Source organism: Scyliorhinus torazame, chromosome 8, assembly GCF_047496885.1.
Source record: "Scyliorhinus torazame isolate Kashiwa2021f chromosome 8, sScyTor2.1, whole genome shotgun sequence".
In the NCBI taxonomy this organism is placed as follows: domain Eukaryota; kingdom Metazoa; phylum Chordata; class Chondrichthyes; order Carcharhiniformes; family Scyliorhinidae; genus Scyliorhinus; species Scyliorhinus torazame.
Window position 1 is genome coordinate 267,895,900 of NC_092714.1, and position 13,129 is coordinate 267,909,028.

At 49.3% G+C, this 13,129-nt stretch overlaps 1 protein-coding gene across 3 annotated transcripts in view; it reads left to right on the forward strand.

Moving 5' to 3' along the window:
- The window catches only part of unm_sa1614 (un-named sa1614), a 448,364-nt gene that overhangs the window by 337,589 nt on the left and 97,646 nt on the right, over window positions 1-13,129 (forward strand). For all 3 annotated transcript variants that reach the window (XR_011948821.1, XM_072515283.1, XM_072515284.1), the window contains exon 19: window positions 3,424-3,539. Coding sequence is in view for 2 of the 3 variants with exons in the window: in XM_072515283.1 (XP_072371384.1) it covers window positions 3,424-3,539 (116 nt within the window). In the remaining variant the exon portion in view is untranslated. The remainder of the gene's footprint in view (window positions 1-3,423; window positions 3,540-13,129) is intronic.

Below are 13,129 nucleotides of genomic sequence, written 5' to 3' on the forward strand. Positions count from 1 at the left end.
CTTCCGCCTCCGCCACGGTCTCCACCATGGCGGAGGCAGAAGAGACTCCCTCCAATGCGCATGCGCAGGAATGCCGTCAGCGGCCGCTAACGCTCCCGCGCATGCGCCGCCCGGAGATGTCATTTCCGCGGCAGCTGGCGGGGCACCAAAGGCCTTTTCCGCCAGCTGGCGGGACGGAAATTCGTCTGGCGCCTACCTAGCCCCTTAAGGTTGGGGCTCGGCCCCCAAAGATGCGAAACATTCCACACCTTTGGGCCTGCTCGATGCCCGACTGATTTGCGCCGTTTTGGGCGCCAGTTGGCGGACAACATGCCGTTTCCGGAGAATTTCGACCAATGCCTTCACTATTTTCAGGTCCTTCAGGTATTGCATGTTTTCCATCATTTTTTTCACTTCTGAACACATTTAGACCTTGATTCCGAGCAGCCAGATCCCACTGTTCAAATATGTGGAAAGAAACTGGAAAAAAAACAAATGTGCTCCTTTTGTAGTATACAGACCACGCCCCAACCTGTAATCATGCAATTTCCTAGGAGGTGTAATAAATATCTGAGGGCAGCTCCAGTAGATTCCTCTGATTTTGCGAGGTTTCGGATGGGTGAGTGGAATGCACACACTGGGGCAAATTTGAGAACTGAGCTAATACAACTTCATAACATCATTAACACTCTGCCAGGCCATTTCCCAGCTGAAACAGCTGAGAAGTGGGCAGAAAAGCTGTTGTTGGCATCCTGCAAAGTATATGACCCTTGACTGTCTGCTGGCATCGAGGTAGTTGTGGGAAAGGATCTTGAGGGAGAGATGGGGAAGAAGTTCAGCCTGGGAGGTTGTGACTTTCATTGCGGGGCTCCAAGGAGAATGCTACATTATTCTGTCCTCACAAAGGAAGTTTTAAAAGAGTCTTAATCTTTCTCAGTTCTAAGTTTTTCCAGCCCTTTCAAGCTTGAGTTAAAATAGTAGTCGAGGCCTGATGATCCCAGCCTGCATATTTATAAAATAAAGACCACACCAAATTTGGAAAATGATCTGCCTATCCAGATACCTGAATAAAAGTTACAATTGGTGGTAATGACCAGGGGCATGTTAACTGCTCTCACACCTGAGCTGGATGTTTTCCAGATAACTATAACTGACGTTTTTTATCTCATAATTGCAGGAACTATCTAAAGACTATACAATACTACCTATTGGATGACGAGAGCATCTACTATTATTAGTACCCAAAAACACAGTGGAAATCTACAGTGGACTTAGTGGATTGAGGGTACTAAGAAAAGTTTTAAATTCACACAATGTTTGGAAGACACCACAGAGATCGTATATACAAATTATAACACAGAAATAGGCCACTTAGCCTAATCAGCCTATATTGCTATTCTATTCTCTACTCTTGTCAATTCCATGACCCTGCTCTGTTCCCGTAACTTTTATTATATCAATCACCTATTTACTCTATTCTTAAAAATGAGCATGATGTGGGGAGGGTTGAGGGGGATTTTGTTTTGGGTAGGCAGTTACTGTATTAACTCGCAGAATTCTGACTTAAGCCACCTCCACCCGGCCCACTTCAGGTTTTAGCAGAGGTATGATGGTTGGTTGAGGTGACTAACTATAAAACAGCATGCAGAGGAACCATGAGTTCTATTCCAAAAAGCCAGTTATTAAAGAATGGAACAGGAACCAGTCTTTACACGCTTTTATATTTATTTATGGGGATGCACAGTACAAGCACATACCTCCTGAACCAACAACCACAGTTTTAGTCAATGTCAATTTATAAGGGCTCAAGCAAATCAAAGTAATGTTCTTTGCCTTCATTCAATCAAATGCAATTAATATACAGTTAACACCCTGACCCCAGGGTTCCCCATAACTTACCAACTGCACCCTCACACCCAATGGATCAAGTAAATAAAATCCAGTCCACTGCCTCTGCTTCAGTCACTAAGTCTGATCTATATCATCTCCGTTTGGTCTTCTTCAGCCAGTGGAAATAGTTTGTTTTGATCCACTCTGTTCCATTTCTTAATTTTAAAACAACGCTATCTGTTCATCCTTTACTCATCAGTTAGTCTTTTTCTTCTTTAAAATGGGCCAATTTTTAAAGTTTTTCTCCATATTACTATTTCCTTAATTGAGGTAGGATCTGCACTGTACCTTCTATGGCCTCAAAATCCTTTCTATGTGCAAACCCTGAGCTATATATAGAACTCCTATTGGGATCTCACCAAGATTACAAATAGAATCATCATCGTATCCAACCTTACCAGTTCAAACATGTGCAATATAAAAAAAAACATTTTCTAACGGATAATGTACTCTAATGCAACTACAGACTCCTCACATTCACAATGCTGTTCATTCCTTTAATAGCTTGCCAGATGTCAAAAGTGACAACCTGGTAACCATGCTATTTAATGTTCACTTGCCTTTTCAAAACAAAGCCTTACCATCGCTGTGCATTAAAAACATATATAACTTATGCTATAGCACTTCATTATGACATGTGCAGTGGCAACAACTTTTTTATTTATCTTTGATAAGGTTCCTGACTCCATACTATGGCCCCCCCATGGTTCACGTCACCATCCAAAATCGACCCAACTCCATGAAAATCGTTGAAGGTTTAAAATGCCCACTTCCGCAATGATGCCGCCAACATTGGGATAACAGAATGTGGGCTCTCTATCTCCTTATCCCATGTCGGTGAAAATTTCCGATGCCGAGAATGCAGATGGGAATCCCAGAAGTGGGTCCTGCACGCCATTCTTAAAGCCTGCCTGACACACTTCGACCCCAAGCCAGGAAAGAAAAATCCGGCCAAATATCTAGTCTGCATCTTGATCAGATTGTCTGCCAATTTGTGTCCTGCTCCTTCACTTTGTTAACAGTACTGAGTGCATGAAAAGTGTTTGTTCAGAAATAGCTATTACCATGTTGGAACTCATATTGAAGGAGGTAATCAACCAAGAATCAATTGCATTGGCTGATTTTGTGCATTACGGATTCTGGCTGGACAGACCAGCCTGATTGAATTACAGGGTGAATATCGACTTTCTGCTAAGTATCTTTCTATTTATTGAGGTAGCTCCGATCCTTCAGTCAATGTTAAAAATTGCTTTAGCATAATCACTAACCTCGGTTGAGGAAGGAAGGAAGGAATGCCCACGTAAATTCCCAGACCACTAATACACAAGCAAGAGGCATAATCCAGTCATAGTCTGCAGGTTCAACTAACTAGATTTATTTTCTGTAATAAATTGTAAGATGCGCAATTTAAAGTTAGTACTGCTAGATGTAGGTGCTATCGCAAGTTATGTGAAAATCGAAGGTGCTCTCTCTGGGGCCAGGTTTTCTGTAATGTTTTGGGAGAGTAGATGACCTATGTTGACTTACGTGACTGATTTTCTATTTATATCCTAGTGGAAACCTCAGCAAGCAAACTGTGAAAGGAAACACAGCTGTTCATTACTCCTGTCTATTCAATAAAACAGAATGCCTCAAACTACTTCTGAGAGCCAAAGCCAACACCACTATTTGTAAGTATTGAAATAGTCAGTTCATTGGAATATATTCCAGTAACTCTGCATCAAATAACTACCTTTTTTATAAATGGGTTTGCAATGGATGTATGGGACTTTCAAACAATCTTACAGGTAGTACTTCTCATCACTTGCAATCTGAAACAATGCAGTAAATTACCCAAGTATGATTGGGGAGCTCAGTGGTAGTCCTATTACCATGTGCAGTAACCCTTCCACCTTTCCATTTCTACCTCAGACAGAAGCAGCAATAACCTGGGAACACTGAGATGAGGAGCAGCCTTCAGTCACTGTCAAGGATCACGGAGGAACTCAACTCCAAGTTGGCAGTACAAAACCTGCCCTATTCAGAGCTTCCGCTCTAACTCCCTGTTGCATTGTGCACCCGGAGGCACTGCCACTGATTCCCCCCTGTACTTGTTGCAGGCTTTAGAGAGACAGATCACCTACTTCTCTGCCCCACATAACAGGATGCAGCAACATACTAACAAATCTAGGGCTGGATTTTCCAGTCCGCCAGTGGCGCGCCATTCGCTGGCTGCGGCATTCTCGACTCAGCCGCTTGTCAATGGAGTTTCCCATTGAAGCCACTCCATGCCCCCGGGAAATCCATGGGTTGGGGTGCACTGTCAGCGGGAACAAGGGGCGAAATTCTCCGGAAAAGGCGCGATGTCCGCCGACGGGCGCCCAAAACGGTGCCAGTCAGACGGGCATCGCGCCGCCCCAAAGGTGCGGAACGCTCCGCAGCTTTGGGGGCCGAGCCCCAACATTGAGGGGCTAGGCCGACCCCGGAGGAATTTCCGCCCCGCCAGCTGGCGGAAAAGGCCTTTGTTGCCCCACCAGCTGGCGCGGAAATGACATCTCCGGGCGGCGCATGCGCGGGAGCGTCAGCGGCCGCTGACAGTTTCCCATGCATGCACAGTGGAGGGAGTCTCTTCTGCCTCCGCCATGGTGGAGACCGTGGCGGAGGCGGAAGGGAAAGAGTGCCCCCACGGCACAGGCCCGCCCACGGATCGGTGGGCCCCGATCGTGGGCCAGGCCACTGTGGGGGCACCCCCTGGGGCCAGATCGCCCCGCACCCCCCCCCCAGGACCCCGGAGCCCGCCCGCGTCGCCTTGTCCCGCTGGGAAGGTAGGTGGTTCAATTTACGCCGGCGGGACAGGCAATTTATCGGCGGGACTTCGGCCCATCCGGGCCGGAGAATCGAGCGGGGGGGCCCGCCAACCGGCGGGGGGGTCGGAGAATTTCACCCAGAGAATCCCAACGGCTGGAGAATTCCAGTCCTAATGTTCTTTAGGGAAGGAAATCTGCCATTCATACATGTTCTGGCCTACGTATGACTCCACACAATTCACAGCCACGTGCTTACTCTTAAATGCCCTCTGAAGTGGCCTAGCAATCCACTCAGTTGTATCAAATCATTACGGAAAACTCATTAAGGAGTGAAACAGGCTGGTTCACTGGCATTGATCTTATCACTGGAAACGACAACAGCACACACAGCACTGACCTCCTTAATAATCTCTGGGGGCTTGTGCCAAAATTGGGGGAGCTGTCCCACAGATTAGTCAAGCAACAGCCTGACATAATCATAGTCATGGAATCATACTTTACAAAGAACCAGACACCACCATCATCATTCCTTGGTGTGTCCAGTCCCACCAGCAGGAAAGACCAGCAGAGAGATTGCAGACAGTCACGAGAAAGTTGTCCTGGGAACCCTCAATGTTGACTTCAGACCCCATGAAGTCTCATGGCATCAGGTTAAACATGGGCCAGAAAATCTGCTGATTATCTCCTTTCACCCCAGCCACAGGGGTAAGCACCACATTGAACAACTGATGCATGTTCGATGACAACCACCGCCCCTTTACGAACCCCGTCCGAGCTTCCCCCTACTACCACTGGGAGGCACGGCACCAACCTTAATTTTAATACCTTGGCCAATAACTTGGCATCTACATTTAACAGGGAGACCGGACAATATGACCCACGCTCTTTGGAGTCCTGTCATTCTTCAGAAGCAATGAGCTGGTCATCTGCCATAATGTCTCTGGAAGGGTGCCCCTTGCCAAAGAGTCCCTAAACATGCTCAACAACAACGGACTCAGCGGATCTGAAAACTACTTACGTAATTCCATCAGGAACCCATCTGGCCACGGTGCCTTCCTTGCCTGCATGCTCCTCAATGCTGCTTGAATCTCCTTCATGCACAATGGCACCTCCAGCTTCTCCCGCAATTCCTCCCCCACCTTGGGAAACTCCCCAGGAACTCTGCCATTCCTTGTTCACCCTCCTCGTGGCTCCAACCTATACAACCTCTCGTAATAAGCCCTAAACACTCCATTCACCTTCTCCGGGTGACAATCTCCCTGGTCGCCTCCTATCGGCTTTATTGGTGAGCCAAGAGACGGCTGGCCTTCTCCCCATACTCATACACCGTCCCTTTCACCCTCCTCGATTGCCGCACTGCCCTGTCCATAAACAGCAAGTCAAACTGCATTTGCAGTTGTTTTCTGCAAGCCAAAAGCTCCGGGGTCGGGTCCCCTGCAAACCTACCATCCACCCCTTAAATCTCATCCACTAGTTTCTGTCGCTGCTCCCTCGCCTCCCCACCCCCGGTCCTCCCTCACTTTCCTCTTTCTGTCTTGTCCTGGCTATTTCTCATTTCTCCCTGGCAACAAGCTATTTATTTATTTATGTTTTGGCCACAAATAGGTCTCGGAACAGTCGGGTGAATGACTCCCATGTTTTGTGGCAGCCCTCTTCCGACCCACATAGAACATACGAAGTACAGGCCCATCGGCCCTCGATGTTGCGCCGACCTGTGAAACCACTCTCAAGCCCATCTACACTATTCCCTTATCGTCCATATGTCTATCCAATGACCATTTAAATGCCCTTAATGTTGGCGAGTCCACTACTGTTGCAGGCAGGGCATTCCACGCCCTTACTACTCTCTGAGTAAAGAACCTACCTCTGACATCTGTCCTATATCTATCTCCCCTCAATTTAAAGCTATGTCCCCTCGTGCGAGACATCACCATCTGAGGAAAAAGGCTCTCACTGTCCACCCTATCTAATCCTCTGATCATCTTGTGTGCCTCTATTAAGTCATTTCTTGACCTTCTTCTCTCTAACGAAAACAGCCTCAAGTCCCTCAGCCTTTCCTCATAAGATCTTCCCTCCATACCAGGCAACATCCTGGTAAATCTCCTCTGCACCCTTTCCAAAGCTTCCACATCCTTCCTATAATGCGACGACCAGAACTGCACGCAATACTCCAAAACCAGAGTTTTGTACAGTTGCAACATGACCTCATGGCTCTGAAACTCAATCCCTCTACCAGTAAAAGCTAACACACCGTATGCCTTCTTAACAACCCTATCAACCTGGGTAGCAACTTTCAGGGATCTATGTACATGGACACCGAGATCTCTCTGCTCATCTACTGGATGCCTTCAGGGCAGCACGGTAGCATTGTGGATAGCACAAATGCTTCACAGCTCCAGGGTCCCAGGTTCGATTCCGCCTTGGGTCACTGTCTGTGCGGAGTCTGCACATCCTCCCCGTGTGTGCGTGGGTTTCCTCCGGGTGCTCCGGTTTCCTCCCATAGTCCAAAGATGTGCGGGTTAGGTGGATTGGCCATGCTAAATTGCCCATAGTGTCCAAAATTGCCCTTAGTGTTGGGTGGGGTTACTGGGTTATGGGGATAGGGTGGAGGTGTGGACCTTGGGTAGGGTGATCTTTTCAAGAGCCGGTGCAGACTCGATGGGCCGAATGGCCTCCTTCTGCACTGTAAATTCTATGATATCTATGATACACACTACCAAGAATCTTACCATTAGCCCAGTATTCTGTATTCCTGTTACTCCTTCCAAAATGAATCACCTCACACTTTTCTGCATTAAACTCCATTTGCCACCTCTCAGCCCAGCTCTGCAGCTTATCTATGTCCCTCTGTAACCTGCAACATCTTTCCGCACTGTCCACAACTCCATCGTCTTTAGTGTCATCCGCAAATTTACTCACCCAGCCTTCTACGCCCTCCTCCAGGTCATTTATAAAAATGACAAATAGCATTGGCCCCAAAACAGATCCTTGTGGTACACCACTAGAAACTGAACTCCAGGCTGAACATTTCCCATCAACCACCACCCTCTGTCTTCTTACAGCTAGCCAATTTCTGATCCAAACCACTAAATCACCCTGAATCCCATGCCTCCTATTTTCTGCAATAGCCTACCGTGAGGAACCTTATCAAACGCTTTACTGAAATCCATATATACCACATCAACTGCTTTATCCTCGTCCACCTGTTTGGTCACCTTCTCAAAGAACTCAATAAAGTTTGTGAGGCACGACCTACCCTTCACAAAACCGTGTTGACTATCCCTAATCAAATTATTCCTTTCTAGATGATTATAAATCCTATCTCTTATAATCCTTTCCAAGACTTTGCCCACAACAGAAGTAAGGCTCACTGGTCTATAGTTACCGGGGTTGTCTCTACTCCCCTTCTTAAACAAGGGGACAACATTTGCTATCCTCCAGTCTTCTGGCACGATTCCTGTAGATAATGATGACATAAAGGTCAAAGCCAAAGGCTCTGCAATCTGCTCCCTAGCTTCCCAGAGAATCCTAGGATAAATCCCATCCGGCCCAGGGGACTTATCTATTTTCACACTTTCCAGAATTGCTAACACCTCCTCCTTATGAACCTCAATCCCGTCCAGTCTAGTAGCCTGTATCTCAGTATTCTCCTCGACAACATTGTCTTTTTCCTGTGTGAATACTGACGAAAAATCTTCATTTAGTGCCTCTCCTACCTCCTCGGATTCCATGCACAACTTCCCACTACTGTCCTTGACTGGCCCTACTCTTACCCTAGTCATTCTTTTATTCCTGACATATCTATAGAAAGCTTTTGGGTTTTCCTTGATCCTACCTGCCAAAGACTTCTCATGTCCCCTCCTGGCTCTTCTTAGCTCTCTCTTTAGGTCCTTCCTGGCTAACTTGTAACTCTCAAGCGCCCTAACTGAACCTTCACGTCGCATCTTTACATAAGCCTCCTTCTTCCTCTTGACAAGTGATTCAACTACTTTAGTAAACCACAGTTCCCTCGCTCGACCACTTCCTCCCTGCCTGACAGGTATATACTTATCTAGGACACACAGTAGCTGTTCCTTGAACAAGCTCCACATTTCAATTGTGCCCATCCCCTGCAGTTTCTTTCCCTAGCCTGTGCATCCTAAATCTTGCCTAATCGCATCATAATTGCCTTTCTCCCAGCTATAACTCTAGCCCTGCGGTATATACCTATCCCTTTCCATCGCTAAAGTAAACGTAACAGAATTGTGGTCACTATCACCAAAGTGCTCACCTACCTCCAAATCTAACACCTGGCCTGGTTCATTACCCAGTACCAAATCCAATGTGGCCTCGCCTCTTGTTGGTCTATCTACATATTGTGTCAGGAAACCCTCTTGCACACATTGGACAAAAACTGACCCATCTAAAGTACTCGAACTATAGCGTTTCCAGTCAATATTTGGAAAGTTAAGGTTCCCCATAACAACTACCCTGTAACTTTCGCTCCTATCCAGAATCATCTTTGCAATCCTTTCCTCTACATCTCTGGAACTTTTCGGAGGCCTATAGCAAACTCCCAACAGGGTGACCTCTCCTTTCCTGTTTCTAACCTCAGCCCATACTACCTCAGCCCATATGACCTCCACGGATGGTGAATTTGATTTTCTCCATTTGGAGAAATTCCAATAGGTCGGACAGCCAGTCTGCAACTTTAGCTGGTGCTGCTGATCGCCAACCGAGCAGGATTCTACAGTGGGCGATCAGGGAGGCAAAGGCAAGGGCATCCACCCTCCTCCCCATGAAGAGATCTGGCTGGTCTGATATCCCGAAGACCGCTACTTTCGGGCATGGCTCCACCCGCATCCCCACCACTTTGGACATTGCCTCGAAGAAGGCTGTCAAGTACCCAGCAAGTCTGGGGCAAGACCAGAACGTGTGGGCGTGGTTGGCCGGTCCTCCTTAGCACCGTTCGCAAACATCCTCCACGAACAACCTGCTCATTCGGGTTCTGGTCAAATGGGCTCTATGTACCAGCACGGGGGGAAGACCAGCAGGATGCTTGCACCGCAGCTCAGAAAGAGGGAGGCAGCTAGGGAAAGAGGGAAAGTTGTTGACGGGGATGTGAACTTAGTTGGGGACTCGGCGGGGATGAGCAAGACCTTTCGAGAATTTTATAGCAGGTTGTACAGGTCGAAACCCCCTGCGGGGCCGGAGGGGATAAGACACATTTTAGCTGGGCTGAATTTCCCGAAGGTGTATGGGGAGCAGGCAGAAGGGCTGGGGGCCCCGATCGGGCTGGAGGAGATAGTGGAGGGTTTGAAGGCCATGCAGTCGGGTAAGGCCCCAGGACCGGACGGGTACCCAGTCGAGTTCTATAAAACGTTCTCCAGAATATTGGGGCCGGTGCTGATGAAGGTCTTTAACAAGGCCAAGGAAAGAGGGTCTCTACCCCAGACGATCTCACAGTCCATGATCTCGCTCATTCTGAAAAGGGACAAGGACCCGGAGCTGTGTGGTTCTTATAGGCCAAATTCCTTGCTGAACGTGGATGACAAAATTCTGGCCTCTAGGATTGAGGACTGTGTACCGGACGTTATAGGGAAGGACCAGACAGGGTTCGTTAAGGGTAGGCAGCGAGTGGCCAATGTAAGAAGGTTGCTAAACGTGATCATGATGCCACCGGAAGGTAGGGAAGTTGAAGTGGTGGTTGCGATGGACGCAGAAAAAGCCTTTGACCAGGTCGAGTGGGATTACTTATGGGAGGTGCTGGAGTGGTTCAGGTTTGGAAGGGGCTTTGTTGACTGGGTTAGGTTGCTGTACCGGGCTCCGGTGGCTAGTGTACGGACAAGCAGGACGACTTCGGACTATTTCAGGCTACGAGACAGGGATGTCCCCTTTCCCCACTGCTGTTTGCGCTGGTGATAGAGCCGCTGGCAATTGCTCTGAGGGTCTCAAAGGGCTGTAAGGGATTGGTCCGGGGGGGGGGGGGGGTGGTGGAGCATGGAGGCGGCTTCTTGTAGGGGCACATGTTTGGGGGCATTGGTGACGGCGTCCCCGCCGGTGCGGTACACGACCAGTCCAGTGGTGGTGGCGGCCCTGAGAGTCTGGGGGCAGTGGAGGAGACATGTGGGAGCAGAGGGGGCATTGGTGTGGTCCCCAATCTGCGATAAACATCGGTTTGCCCCGGGGAGGATGGACGGGGGTTCCGAATTTGGCGGAGAGCGGGGATAGAGAGGATGGGGGACTTGTTCGTGGAAGGAAGCTTCCCGAGTATGAGGGCGCTGAAGGAGAAGTTTGCATTGGCGGGGGGAAATTAATTCCGATATTTACAGGTACGGGACTTTCTGCGGATGCAGGTACCAACCTTCCCGCTCCTGCCGCTAAGGGGGATTCAGGATAGGGTGGTCTCTAGAGGATGGATAGGAGAGGGGAGCGTCTCGGACATGTATAAAGAGCTTATGGGTTCGGAGGAGTCGGAGACCGAGGAGCTGAAGCGAAAGTGGGAGGAGGAACTGGGGGGAGAGATAGAGGAGGGCCTCTGGGCGGACGCATTAGGAATGGTCAATGCTACCGCAACATGTGCCATGCTCAGCCTGATCCAATTTAAGGTTGTTCACCGGACTCACATGACAGTGGTCCGGATGAGCAGATTCTTTGGGGTGGAGGATAGGTGTGTGAAGTGTGCGGGGGGGCCAGCGAACCATGTCCACATGTTCTGGGCATGTCCAAAACTGAGGGGATTTGGGCAGGTGTTTGCTGACGCCATGTCCACAGTATTAAATATGAGGGTGTCAATGAGTCCGGAGGTGGTGATTTCTGGGGTATCGCAGGACCCAGGAATCCAGGAGGAGAGAGAGGCAGATGTTCTGGCCTTTGCTTCCCTGGTAGCCCGGAGGCGTCTATTGCTGGCATGGAGGGACTCAAAGCCCCCGAAATCGGAGACCTGGCTTTCAGACATGGCAGGCTTCTTCTGCCTGGAGAAAATTAAGTTCGCCATGAGAGGGTCTCTGCTGGGGTTCTCCCGGAGGTGGCAACCATTCGTCGACTTCCTCGCAGAGAACTAATCGTCAGATGAAAAGGGGGGGGGGGGGGGTTAGGTTAGCGTAGGTTAGGGGGGTAAGTAATGGCAAGACCTGTGGGACGGGGGTGGAATTTGCACAATGTTTATATTTTCCTTGTTATGTATATTGTTGATTTTGTTGCTGTTGAAATACCAAAGAAATACCTCAATAAAACGTTTATTAAAAACAAAGTGGACTTCCGGTTGCGGTGAGGATGAGCTAGCCGCACGTTTCGGCGGCTCCAGCTCCGACGGACCTTCGGGCTCTTTTAAGAGCCCCAACGGGGATTTTTTCGGCCGAGTAACCCGGTGTGGGGTGTGTGGGAAGGGAGTCCCCCCCCGAACGACGGAAGAAAAAACCGGCGGCGGCGGCTGCAGCCCGAAGAATCTTCAACTATAAGGTCAGAGGGAGAGGAAAACAAAATGGCGCCGGAGAAATCGCAGGCGACATGGGGGCCTGAGCAGGACGAGGTCGTGAGACGGTGCGTGGACCTGCTGAAGAAGGAGGTACTGACCCCAATGCTACAGGCAATTGAGGGGCTTAAGGAGACTTTAAAGACCCAGGAGACTGAGCTCCGCGTGGTGGAGCAAAAGGTGTCAGGTATTGAGGACGAGGTCCTGGGCCTGGCGGTTCAGACTCAGACGCACAAGGCACTTCATAAAAAGTGTGCTGAAAATATTGAGGCCCTTGAAAACGGAGCGCGAAGGAAGAACCTTAGGATACTTGGTCTCCCTGAGGGTGTGGAAGGAGTGGACTGTGGAGCGTACGCAAGTAAGATGCTGAACTCACTGATGGGTGCTGAGGCCCCTGCGGGCCCCATGGAGGTGGAGTGGGCAGGTCGGATCCCGGCGAGAAGACCAAAAGCGGGAGAACCACCGAGGGCGATAATCGTGCGATTCTACCGCCTTAAGGACAGAGAAGAGGTCCTGAGATGGGCTAAAAAGGTGCGGAGTAGCAGATGGGAGAATGCGGTGGTACGGATATACCAGGATTGGAGTGCGGAGGTGGCGAGAAGGAGGGCGAGCTTCAACCGAGCCAAAGAGGTTTTGCACAAAAAGAAGGTGAAGTTTGGGATGCTGCAGCCGGCAAGACTATGGGTCACGTATCAGGAGAGACACTATTACTTCGAGACGGCGGAGGAAGCATGGACCTTTATTAAAGAAGAGAAACTGGACTGGAACTGAGGGACTGATGCTGCAGGGAATTGTTATTGTTATTGTTTTTGTTAATGTTATGGTGAAAGTTAATCGAGAAGTAAACAGGGAAGGGGGGGAGACACTGGGGAAATGTGGGCGCCGGTGAGGGGGGAAAGACGGGACATAGTCGGAGAATGGGGAAGGGGAGGGGGAGGGGAAAGGGAGCTGCGCCAGAAGAGGCGGGTCAGGTAAAGGGATGTTCCCGCGCCAGAAAGAATAAGGCGGGAAAACAGGCGCA